At 34.8% G+C, this 13,652-nt stretch overlaps 1 protein-coding gene across 2 annotated transcripts in view; it reads left to right on the forward strand.

Moving 5' to 3' along the window:
* The first annotated feature begins 8,078 nt into the window (after positions 1 to 8,078).
* Positions 8,079 to 13,652, forward strand: part of LOC127859513 (nodal modulator 3-like) — a 57,227-nt gene continuing 51,653 nt past the window's right edge. For both annotated transcript variants that reach the window (XR_008039421.1, XM_052397011.1), the window contains exon 1: positions 8,079 to 8,239. Coding sequence is in view for 1 of the 2 variants with exons in the window: in XM_052397011.1 (XP_052252971.1) it covers positions 8,096 to 8,239 (144 nt within the window). In the remaining variant the exon portion in view is untranslated. The remainder of the gene's footprint in view (positions 8,240 to 13,652) is intronic.

Consider the following 13,652-nt stretch of genomic DNA (forward strand, 5'->3'; position numbering starts at 1 on the left):
TGTAAGGAAGTGTCATTAAGTTCATTTTTGTTTCATTTCCGTATCAAACGAGGCGTTGAATGTACATGGTTATTGCAGCAAAAAGCTCTGTTTCTTCTTCTCTGTTTCTAGGAAGGTATTGAAGATTCGAATCTCCGACAGCTGCTCTTGCAATTGTCAGGAACTCTTGTGATACACCAAGTTCTGGAGGGCGTTGAGAATACTCCCGTTCCACATCATTTAATTCCCTATTGTCAACCAGTGGTATTTTACAATCTCTTGCACCATATACTTCTGGCTGAAAGAACAACACCTCAGGTTTTCCTGCAGGACATGAAATTCGTTTTTTTCGACGAACACGATGAGTACATGTATTCCAAATATTGCAAACTTCATTCAGGTCTTTGCTAATGACAGGAAGAAAACATGATCTAATGCATTCTAAGTGCACACTATCAGATGTGTCAAATAATCCGAAATCACTCATATCTTTAAAATGGTTCATCCAGACAATTCAACACATTTCTCTAAGACTTCGCCAAAACCTCTCAATTCTAACGTTTCTGTTAGATGAAACATAGACGAAGCTTAGGGTCCCCTGGTACTGATCTGCGTCTGCCCATCGTAATGCCATTTGCACATCACGGACAATAGAATTTTCTGTACCGCGGTCACCGTAAACCCGAACTGGAATGCCATTAATTTCCCTAATGTAGTCTAAATAAAAGCTTGATGTGTACATCGGCTTTTTGTTAGAATCACAACATTTCAGCAACGACACTCTACGGGAAAATCTATCCACAGCTCCATGGATTGACAAACCGTATGGCTTCAATTTGTCCCAGCCATCTAAATGGATTGCAAAATTGGGACCATTGTTTATATAAATTCTACGCCTTAACCTTCCCGCCTGCCTTAATGCAACACCATGTGGATCAATGAGTCCTAAAATAAGACGAACCATATCAAATGTAGCTGCAAGTCCATGATCAATCAGGAGTCTTTGACGCATTTGCCGGTAACCAGCATTTTCACCGGAAGCTGATAACTCAAGCAATATTCCTTGAATAATTTCTTCGAGACTGTGCTGACTTTGGCCTCTTGTCAGGCGGTAACGTCTCAAGACTCGGAAAATTGATCGTTCGCTTGTTATTTTTCCATGTCGTATGGCCATAGCTCCAAGAATTTCACGTATAAAATAACCTCTCTGACGATACAAAACAATAAGCTGTGATGATGACATACCCTGAAGATCGGTGTCCTGAATATCGTATGCGGGCATGCTCTGGAATTACCATAAAGAAAATTAGAGATCTATTATTCAAATAAAAAATCCAAAGGTCTAACAAGTGGCTTTCCAAAGCGGTACATTGGTACTGTGCCGTTTTCGACCTTTGAACACTAACACTGTGACATTGACCCTGTATAGACTGTTGCATTAATGAATACAGAAAAATCGCACATCCATTTCTCACCCAGTAATTTCCATTTTTGTGTCTGAAAATAAATATGTAAGAGCACCTACATGTATTTTCGTCAACAAAGATGCATTTACATTAAAAATATAACAATAAAAGGAAACTTACTACTTGCTATAGTATGCACGTACACTCCAGTTCTTGGTCTGTAGGATAAAGACAATGTTCACCGATTGAAGAGCATCTATTTTTATATAACTGGCATCTTTCGCGAATTGGTATTCATAATTTCATGAAGTTATCTGATTTCGGTGAAAAAGTTTTTTGTTTTCGCGAAACCTTCCATTATTTTCATGAAAATTTTATCTGTATGTGTTGGCAGTTTAGAGCACTAACATGCATAAATTCGTGTTAATATAATATATTTATTTCCGTGAAAAGAATGTCTTTTTCGCAAAATCCTCCACTATTTTCATGTTATTTTAAATTGTTAAGGTTGTTAAGTGGAGGCACACATATGCTTCCATAGTTACCAGATTTTAAACACTCAAATTAAAAGGTTGAAATTTCAGAAAACAAGTAAAAAATACTTTTAACCCAAAATCATTTTTGGAATTTTAACATATCATACAGAATACAATTTCGCATAAAAATATGCAAAACTTGTTCTTTCAGGTGGTGAATACAGAATACATTTTGAATATCTTTACAATTTACTTTCATCAATGTTCTTGAAAATTTCTAATTTTCATTTCAAATGTGTTTTGGGCGAATGTTGATGAAACGCTGTCACATAACTATGTTACTAAGGCGTGTTAATTGGAATGTGACAATGTAGTACATTTTCATGTATTTCAGATCGATCTGTCACTACATCATAATTGAACTTTGCACTAGCCTTCGTTACAAAGTCATCGCTTTGTTTAATTCTAATACTAACAATAAATTTCATTTTTGTTACTTTCAGATGCACATCAACAATTTCAGACTTACTGCAACTTTAAAAATATTCTAAAGATGAGGAGAAAGAGTGTTCAAGACCTCACAATTAACATGGCATTGATTGTAAATAAAATTTCTTGCACTTTATTCTTACACAAACTGTTTACATGTGTTGAATAATTTATTACCAAAACCTTTTAATGTTCATTCACATATTTTATTTACAATTTTCAAGGCAGATATATTTTATTGATATTGCAAAGAAACACTATCACTTTACTATCTTATTAGATTGTTTTAGGTCTTAACAAATGTTCAATAAATTGTGAAAAATATACCTCTATAAGTGCACAACTTCTTTAAAACATAAGCGATTTATATGTTTCAATTATGATCCACTTCCAGTTAGAATATGACTATATTACCTTGACCTTATTGAAAATGAACAATTCCCAATGATGGCTTACGTAATACATTAGTTTATTTGATAATACAGTAGGTAATGCGTCCATGAGTATACATGAGATGTCACATACAATATACATAAAACAAAGTCACAGGTCATTCAAATTATAACATAAAAACATAAAAAATAAACCGGTACATTGTAAAAAAAGGAATTGGGTATTTTAGAGAAGACAATAAACAGCGAGAGGATGTGCATAAATATCTACAAACATCTTACCCTAATCGTAATATATATTATAAGTATTTCTTATTTCCCATGTTTTAATCAAAGCGCTGTAGGCGCTAAAGGCCTGGTGCTAGATTTAGTATTACGTAAAATGCATTTAGGATGTTTTGTCCGAATTTCTCCCTTTGTCCGAATTTATACGGATTGACCCTAGCGGTTGAGTGCAGAAGCTCAAAGACTGTAAGAAAATACAATATTTGTGAATATACAACAGTGTACATAGACGGTGGAGGACTTCACGGTACTGGTGGTGATAACGATAACATTTTGTTAAACTCTACAGATCTTGTAGAGGTTCGTCTACAAATGCGGTGAAGACATACAACAACAACAACAACAACATGGCCGCAAAAAACTTTTATTGTTGGCGTCAAATAAATCACTTACAGTAGCCTAAAATAGCTTTCTATTACATAATTAACAGATCAGGAACACACTCATTCTTCCTTTGTAATGTTTATACAAAAGAAAATCCACATTCCCTTATAAAGAACGGTGTACAGGTTGTGTACTTTGTCTCACGTAGAACTTTTCGCGCTCGATTTGCGCGCTCGATCTGTGCAATGATATACCAAATTCGGTTACTGTGTCTATTTCCGAGAATGATTGTGAATATGTGTTGTTGTTTTTTTCATTTTCTTTTTCCTGGAATGTCTTGTTATCGCAAAATAAAATAATGATATTTTAAAATATGTTTATAAATACCAAATATAATGTCTTCAAAAAATGTCTCAGAAAAAAATTCTTCGTAAACGCTCATATCTTTTCGGCCTAGACCGTCAAGTGAGGAACGTATTCTCGCATGAGTATGTAAACAATAAAAACTATGCAATTTTGTTCGAAAATATGTATTTACACTTTAATGACACTGTCATGTTAAATAGTGATGTTCTGTATTTAAAAGGCGTGTTATTGAGATCTGCGAAGAACTTCTTTTAGTGCGCATGAATTTAGTGGTAAATCGGCCAAACATAAACATACATGTAGCTTAATTTTTAACAATTTTACTATTTTGAGAGGTCAATAAATCTATAAACTTTAACATATTTGGTCTTTCGTAAAAACATGGTTTTAAATAAGCTTTTCTTACACCAGAATATAATGTATAATCCATAACAAAGTGGTATTCATCTTCTTAAACATTGCATAAAGGACATTTGTTTTCTTCATAAGGAAACCCTATCGGTTTTTGCATTCTACCCGTTTCAACTTTAAGCCTATGTGCAGAGAATTTTAATCAATACTATCACGCACTTTGAATAGTCGAGCGCGCTGTCATCTGACAGCTCTTGTTTAATTTCAAGTCTGGGAGTTTTCCCATAGTTTCATATGAAGACACACAGAACTGATACGCAAGAAACGTTCTCCGAAAATAACAAAGAAGACATACGTTTTTTTTCCAGTGCAATCAGCTAAAATAATAAGATATGCGATATTTGACAGTTTCTGAATATAGCTCTTATATAATTACAATTACCGTTGAGCTATGGAAGAGTTAGATAAAATAAAATAGATATACATGTACTAATATATTGGTTATTTCGTCTTCAGAATATGGAGAACAAGCGCATTGTGACATCCGCGGCACTTGACAAAGCTCTTAATGACATCGGCGTCAATAAGGAAACGATTTAATTGAGAAGAACGTCGTGGCTTTTTATTGAAGCTTTACAAAACATCAATGTGAAAGCATTGGGCAGTAGTGATATCGATGGGTACTATTTCGGAAGCCAAACCGAAGGTACTACGACAGAAGGCATGCACTCAGACATAGATATTCTACATTGCTACAAAGGATGTACGGCGATTCATGATTTCGCTGACTGGCAGTGCTGGCGAATGCAGTTACTTGTGGTGACGGACATGTCGACCCCTCCCCAGTGTTGTTATCTGCAACCCGTGCCACTAACTAATCCTGAATTCGTGACGGAGATAACGCTTCCAGGTTGTCACAGATACGCTCAAGGGCGGATGTTCCTGAAAAACACAATCCACGAGATGAATTTCAAAGCGGACTATGATAAATGGGGTATTGATTTTATCCGCCACGGTCCTTCTCGAAGCATCAGCGACGATACAGATGAAGTATATGCAATTTACTGTGCAAAACTGCCTGAAAATTGTCAGTATATTTTTCAAAGGCCAAAACCCGGGCATTGGCCTAGACCGGAATTGTTGACACAGCTTAAGGAAAACGGGGTATTCCTTGTCCCCACTAATCATGTTGAGAACACAACAAACTGGGACCCTGGCCAACACCTAGGAATACTAACAGTGCGAACCTATGACAACTCGCATGAACTTTTTTGGAAATTATCTACCAATTTTATGGAGCGACTTTTGATGTTCGATCTCACAATAACGCAAATTAAAGTGAAAATGATCAGAAAAGAGTTTTGCAAGCCGCTCGTAGGCGACCGCTTAAGCACGTTTCACTTGAAAACTGCGTTGTTGTATAGCGTGGAAAGATCTCCACCATGCATCTGGAAAGACAAAAACTTTATCCAATGTTTGAAACTTTGTATGACGACATTAAGGAGTTTATTAAAGGTGCGATATTGCCCACACTACACGACTTCTAATGTGAATTTATTTGCTGGTAAACTTCGATGTAACGAGTTTCCCGTATTGATAGAAATATTCACGGATATGATCCGTAACGATTTGTCCTGTTTGAATAATATGAAAATGGACGACCTTGGTAACCGTATATCATCGAATTCCACAAATAGCACTAGTGAGCTTCGTTACGAAGAACTAGATATTGTTGTTGCCAGGGAGTTGTTAAAACGTCTGATCAATCAATCATGCCCCTATCTTCACGTACAGTTTTTATTTGCACCAGTGGATACATTAACATGTATAAACGACCATTCCCGGTTCATTCAAAACCTGGAGACAAATAATAAAACTAGCTCGGGAATAATTCATTCAGCAGTTTCTATTAAATTAAAAATGCATTATTCCATTCAGGCAGCAATGAAAGCATCGCTGTGTATTGGTCAGAATGAAATATTACCGCAGGAAATTTTCATATTGTTTGATAAGGCTCTAACATCCGACGTGACCTCTTGTCGCCTTAAATTGGCGTCGATATATTTCTCGTTACGGCGTTTTAATGAGGCAGTTGCTATTCTTAAGCAAGTCGAGGTTCTTATTTCTAAAAAAGTTATGTCTTACAGCCCTTTCGTGACATGTGTGTTTGATTCAGAGTTGCTGAAACGGCGGAAAGAGTTCCCAGACATTTTGCAAAACGAGATTGCTTTGTGTACGATTTTTAACAGACACGAAATTAATTGTGTCCCTGGGCAGCTTGTTGCCGAGTTCTTCAGACTGGTAAAGGTGGAATATTCAGATCTTGTTCATCCATTTAACCTAGATTTCTGGAAGGAGCTTGCAGTGGTTGATTCCATTACGTACATGTATTACCTACAGTATTTAACATTTCGAAATACTGGATTTATCAGCGACAGTCAAAGAGCGCTTAAGAATCTCCATCGCCACGTGCCATACGTGAGTGGCCATATTGAAACCTCATTAAATCTGCTAGGACATTGTTGGGAGCTGGAAGGCTAGTTGTCACAAGCTTGGCTTTGCTATAAGTTGTCAGTGACTTTTAAACCGCAGAAAAAACACAGCCTACTGGCACATGTTTAGAATGATTGGACGGTTTATTTACGGGAGTTAAAACATCAACCTGCTGGCACTATGCGGTGATCGTAGTTGTAATCATAGAATTATTTGCATTGTGGTGTTGTTTGTTTTGTTCTTTGTTGTACATTTTTGGGGGGTAAATTGCCTTAAACAAATAAATATTTGACTGTCGACGCGAGTTTCTTTTTGTGATATCCAATAGGTTTCAATATTAATCTATTTTAAGCTAAATAAGATTGACTCATGCTAACTGTGTGGAGGCAGTAGAACGTTTTCCTGTTCATATGGACGATCTTGTCGTATTTCAGTCTTTAGAAGTTGTCAGCAGTACAGTTATATTTGGTATGAAGGATGATTATGTTTACGACCTTTCTTGTACACACACACACACACACACACACACACACACACACACGCACGCACGCACGCACGCACGCACGCACGCACGCACGCACGCACGCACGCACGCAGGCACGCACGCACGCAGGCACGCACGCACGCACGCACGCACACTCCCCCCCACCCCCCCCCCCACCCCCACACACACAAGGGACAACATATTCGTTAATGACATATTTAGACAGCAAGATGAGCAATAATATTTTTGAATCACTCGTAATCTACACTTGGCTGTCCGAAACGTTAGCATATAGCGATTGGATTCTGCGATTCTCGACCATGCGATCCGATTTAAAGGGACTTTTTCAACATAAAAAATTGTTTAGTTTTTTTTACCACTGTCACTTATTGTCATTTAAGAACAAAAGTGTAATATTTTGAATATTTTTAAATAAGTATAAAAAAGGAGAAATAGACGAACAGAAAATGTGCAAGCCCTGTGTTTTGCATTCGGGACATTTTGACACACACATCTTGAAGGTAGTTTAAGCGCTGTGTGTGTATTATACATTTGTGCTACATCATCAATGAAAAACAATACAAACGCTTGATTTTTTTCCCGATTGACATTTTTATTGAATGGATGTTTTATTTGATCTAGCTTTATTGAAATTGATGCATACAATGTTTTATGATTCTATGACAATTATTTGTCATTTTTCCTAAAGGTTGACAGAGAGGTGGTATTTTTTACGGGAACTCTCCTCTCCTCTCAGCCCAAGATCACAAATAAGTGAATATATTTGATAACGATCTATATAGCGATTTATCAGCGTTGACAAGTTAGTGAGGTAGGTGTGCTGGGACAGACTCTGGGTCATCTCATTATTAACGCATAACAAATCATGTATAACTCGGGGATCAAGCTGGTATAACTTTTGTTTCTCTTGCTGGATCACAACTTTTGTTTCTAGCATTTCTCTTAATAACACCGGTTTGACCTCGAACCGGTATATCCGCTGAACGGTTTGACTTGTTCCTGGTATATTAAAATCAAGGGAGACAAATCATGATGAGCCGGCGAGTCATGATGCGTACGCTTGTATATTTGTTGTTGATTTTAATTCATTTCAGCGAACATGTTGCGGGGGATATTGTAGGATGTGGAGGATTTGTCAAGTCTGACGTTGACATAAATTTTTCTTTGGTTGAGGTAAGTTTTAATCCAAAGGCGTAAAATTTTCGGAACCTTGTCACATTCGTACTAAAGCTCTTTCGAACCAATAATACTGACAATCAAATTTTTTTCAAAATATAACGTTCTAAACATGATAATCATCTTAGCCTTTTTCTTAAAAGTTATATATTGTACAATCAGGGCGTGGTTAGGACCTTAAGTAAATATCTGACTTGATGAAACAATCAAAACTGTATTTCACCTTTAAAGAACTTTCGGCATTCTAGTCTCTACAGAAGTTTTTCCCCATTTTGGCCATGGGGCCAGGTCCCTTTGGATTGGGACAAATCTAGTTGTTCAGACTTTAACTGGGAAATTAGTGTGTTTTTTGCTGACAAATATTTCATAACTTGAGAACAAATGTGTTTTCTATTTTCTATATGCTAAGGTTCAACTTATATATAGAGCTGAACCAGAGATGAACTAAATGTTCAGTTCAGATAAAAAATAAATGAAAAATTTATACTTTTTTCATTGTGAATGGGGCTTATACCCGCCTCAAATTTGAAAGAAAAAAACACAATTTTATAGCATTACAATCAGAAATATAAATTAACCTTTACCGTAAATTTTACAAATATTAAATGTGTTATTATTTTTGCCCAAAATAACGTGAAATCATATTCATTAAAAAACACCTCATAACCAATATAGGAGGCACGTTGTCATTTGGTCTGTTCTGCCTAAATGTTGTTATATCAAGGTCATACTTTGAGGTCAGTCCTCAAAATACCCTATTTGATTGTAAAAAAAGTTACTAGTCTAATCTAAATTCCCTATGCATTGAACATAAAGCACTAATGGTTTACTCAGTAAAGTTGCGCACTGTTTATTTCTTTTTATGCCCCCTTTCGAAGAAAAGGGGGCATATAGTGATCGGACTGTCCGTCTGTCTTTCCGTCACACTTTGCGATTACGTTTCGAAAAATGCTCATAACTTCTATGTCCCTTGAGATGTAACCTTCATATTTGGTATGCATGTGTATATAAACAAGGCCTTTCCATACGCACAAAAAGTTTTACCCCTGCAGAGTTTCCACTGGCCCCAAAAAAGTTGTCGCCACTTTTTCGCGGCGTGAATACTGTCGGTTATTCCACCTTATTAATAAGAACAATCATTTTAAGAAACCGTACTACATTAATGTAATTGACTATATTATCACTTTAAAAAGTATGTTATTTCATAAAAAAAACAATAAGTACCTTCATAAGTCATACCTTCATAAGTCTTAATAAGCTTTATTTGTATATAAATAACTTTTTTTTTCAACTTGATAAACAACACAGATAACCAAAAGAATATAATAATGTTAACATCAATGTATTAAACAGTATGCTGCATAAATGTTTCGAAATTAATTATTTAAACATAAAATCACACCAATGTTCATCATTTGAAAGGGAATCAGAAAATGAAGAATCTCACTTCAAATTGTTTTACAGGTATATTTGGTCATTTGGACATGATATACATCAGCTTCTGTTGTTAACAAGTTTTCTGTTAGTGGAGGATGATTTCCAGGTTCAATTAAAGGACTGTTGTTCACGCCTTTTTCCTGACAGAAAGGCCCAGATAATTGCCACAATCCATTCTAGTTGCCTGAAATAACATAAAACATAATTTTACAAACTATCAACATCAAACCAACACATAAATGTTCCTATCTTTAAATGTCCGAATTTAACATATCCGAAATATAGTACATCGAGTGAATGTTTTATATTTAATTCAGAAATTGTTGTTATCTTAATCAATTTATATCCTTACCAGAACATTACAATAATGAATCTATTAAACAGAAATGCTCACAAATACCTGTTGAAACAAGTTTTTATTTGTTGATGTGGAGAAATTAAATGCTTTTGCCAGCCCCATGGTTTTGATTTTAACAAAGAAATAGCGGCCCTAATAATCATTATAATTATTGATCGTCATGACAGTTTGTCCCAGTGTTACTTAACTTATTGCTCAATATCATAAAGGAGCCGTTAATCCGATAATAACCAGGGTTTTCATTAGGATTCGTTGTAGCAGGCTTTTGAGTTATTTGAGGAGGCCAACCTGCTCGGGGGTCCGGGGGCATGCCCCCCCCCCCCCCCCCCCCCCCCCCCCCCCGGAAATTTTTTGAAATAAAGGTGCCAAATCGTGGCTTCTGAGCAATTTTGGGCACATATTTTACATGATTTTCCTCAGTTAAAATAGAGGCTTAATGTATAATTTCTGTGCAGTACATAACATGTATTCTTTACAGTATTAATGAAAATCTGAATTAAACAAACAATGGAAATTTTAACATTTTAATAAGTTGTAATTTCCAATAATGACAATGACATTTCAAAATATATAACTAAACCAATTATTGGTTTAGTTATATATTTTGAAATGTTATTGTCATTATTGGAAGTTAAATGACTAGTCTACAAGTAGTTATTGCCAATAAGGAGAAACAGTGCAAACTGTAAACATCTTTATCACCTGTCAAACAATAACATTCAATATAATTAACCTCTACTTAACACGATCCCATTTTACCAAGAGTATGTGACTAGCAATTCAAATAATATTACCAAAGGAGTAAGTAACCTTAAGAAAAATAAAGTCTGATAAACATCACAATAATTAAAACAATAATACTGAAGCATTTTATGAGCAAATATCTGAACATTTATAAGTAATACTGTGTTAAGAGTACACAATAAAACAGTACAATTACAGTGTTAACTCTTAGCACATGAGATCATTAAAACAGTTTCAAAAATTGACCTGTCAGACTGACAAAGAACAATCTCAATGTCAATAACATTTTAACAAGAGTTTATCATTACTCGTTTGGTAATTTCATTTGAAGTGCTGGTCATAATTTAAAATGAAATTACCAAACGAGTATATTACTTCATAAATTACAGTCTGATATAAGATTAGTATATGTCTGGCACTTTAACTGACATTAACAAATGAGTACATGAACATGACTTAATTAATAATAATCTGATAAAAAGAAGTGTACATGCTAAGCACTAGCACAAATTAAAATACCAAATGAGAATATTGAGAGATAATGAAAGTCTCTGCAATTATCAAGATTTTGATAATAACAGATATACATGTATAAAAAAACAACATTAAAACATGTTACACCAATTTGACTTTTAATAGTAAATTTTCCAGAATAAAAAAAGGTTTAAGATGATTCTAATCTAGACTTGACAGGGGTGGCGAAAACTATACTTGTCCACGGACAACAATTTAGGAAATTTAACTTGTCCGTTGCTGAACTACACTTGTCCGTTAAACTTAATGTTTATATAAATTATTAACGCATTTATTGTTATACCTACACATGTACCATTCAAATCAGATAAAATAGTGGCCAGTTTCTTAGAAAACTGATGATGGCAACGGTGTTATCCTCGTGGAAATTGTGCATTTCATGCCTAATATTGTCAAAACATTTTTCCATCACGTTAAGCGTTTTAACAAAGACTCGTTAAATTAATTACACACAACTGTAAACGTTTTGTTTTATTCTCAAATGAGCATAAGTAAACGTGTAATCCGACAAACACTTCTGAATTTTAATGACAGCCATTTCCATATGCAACGTAACCATCCGGCAATGCTCGAATTTGTATGGATAACATGAGAAAAAAATGATGCTAGAATTTAGCCAACATTTGGTATGGGAAGGTATAAAACCCGGAAATCTTTTAGGTAAAACCCGGAAAAGGTAAAAATGATTATAAATGCTTTATTATTCGTCCGACATGAATAATAATCGTACCGTTGGAAAAAGGAGCCTCCAAAGCTTCTAACGATGTAATCATATTGTATGGCAGGGTCGGGATCGGTCTGTAAATCGCGATCAAAGTCGGTCTACTTTTAGGTTTTTTTCGCACACAAAAAATGCCTAATGGAAAACCCGGAAAAGGTAAAAGTGGTTTAGAGGAAACAGTTTTATTAATTCGATATTAATTATAATGGTACGTGCAAAGAGGATCCTGATAAGTGCCTACGAATGATTTTGATTTATATATATTTATATATTATATTGAGGGTGAATAGTATATATGGTGGCTTTTGTTGTCGTGAGAGCAATAAGGAAAAGACAGCGGGTGGTTTGACCATTTTCCCTCATGATCTTATTTCTGGAGTTAACTTATTATTTTATTAAAAACATGCGACGTTGTTTTTGTTTCATTTCATTGTGCCTTAGAAAGTTACAGTTATGTTGCTCTGGTGAACATACAACCATTGAGTAGTTGAATAGTTTAATCAAATTAAGCGTATTCTCTTTTATTGTAGTTTGATTGAAATTGTCATGCAATTAGGTTAATTAGTGTTTTGCTTTTGAAGGTTTTTTTTTCTTTTGGCAAAGTGTAATGTTTCACCGCCCTTAAACCGGCTCTTAACCTCAGGCTATGCGTTGCTTTGCTATTGGCCATGTTTATGCGGTGACCCCAGTGTGTGTCGTGTTTTTGTCTTGTGTCTAATAAAATTGCAATTGGCCACATGCCTAAAATGACCGGCCTTGTTTTGACGATACAATAACTTCCTGCAGATGCAACTTGATATTAACGTTATTTATAATTGATATTTGACTCGAATCTGTTAGTTCATCCATAATGCACAATTTTTAAACAGCGTACATTCATCAGCATAATTTGCTAAACGTAATATGAAATTTTATTAAGAAAACATGTACATCACATGCGCAATTTTCTTGATGGACGGAATTTTTGACGTTACGTCATAGCATATTTTGATAATAACATGAATATAATATTGACACATCATTTAAATGTTATTAACCTATTCAATTACAACTATTAATGTAACACTTGATCAATATCAAATTTCGTATTTTGCATGGTTTGTTTTTGAATACACGTTTAAAAACAACAAATAAAATAAGTTGTAAATGAAATAAGTTTAACACAAGACAAACACATACCATATCTCCAGGTTAATTTCAAAACTGTGTTGACTGCCATTACTACGAAAGTACAAGTTTTTAAATGAAATAACGAAATAAATCCTGAACTTCTTCCATTTAGCTTTTGTTTTGACATTTTTATTATCTTATATTTAATCAAACCAAGTTATACATGAACAGCACATTCGTCTTTAAATACTACTTGTTTGTATACGTTGCCCTGTATCTTTTTGAGCAACAGTATTTAAAAGTATTTTATTAAAATAATAGACTTGCAAAACCAGCATAATTGTTGATAACCTGTCATCAGGCTAACGGAGTTCACATTTTGCAGATGCATTTTGTGTTTTGACCTTTTTGGTCAGTCATCCTGGTTATTCACAATATCATGAGGCGTTTATGACACAAAGGTTGCATTATATCAAACCATTCAGAACAGTAGTATTATGTTATAA

The sequence above is a fragment of the Dreissena polymorpha genome, chromosome 15 (genome assembly GCF_020536995.1).
Source record: "Dreissena polymorpha isolate Duluth1 chromosome 15, UMN_Dpol_1.0, whole genome shotgun sequence".
In the NCBI taxonomy this organism is placed as follows: Eukaryota; Metazoa; Mollusca; class Bivalvia; order Myida; family Dreissenidae; genus Dreissena; species Dreissena polymorpha.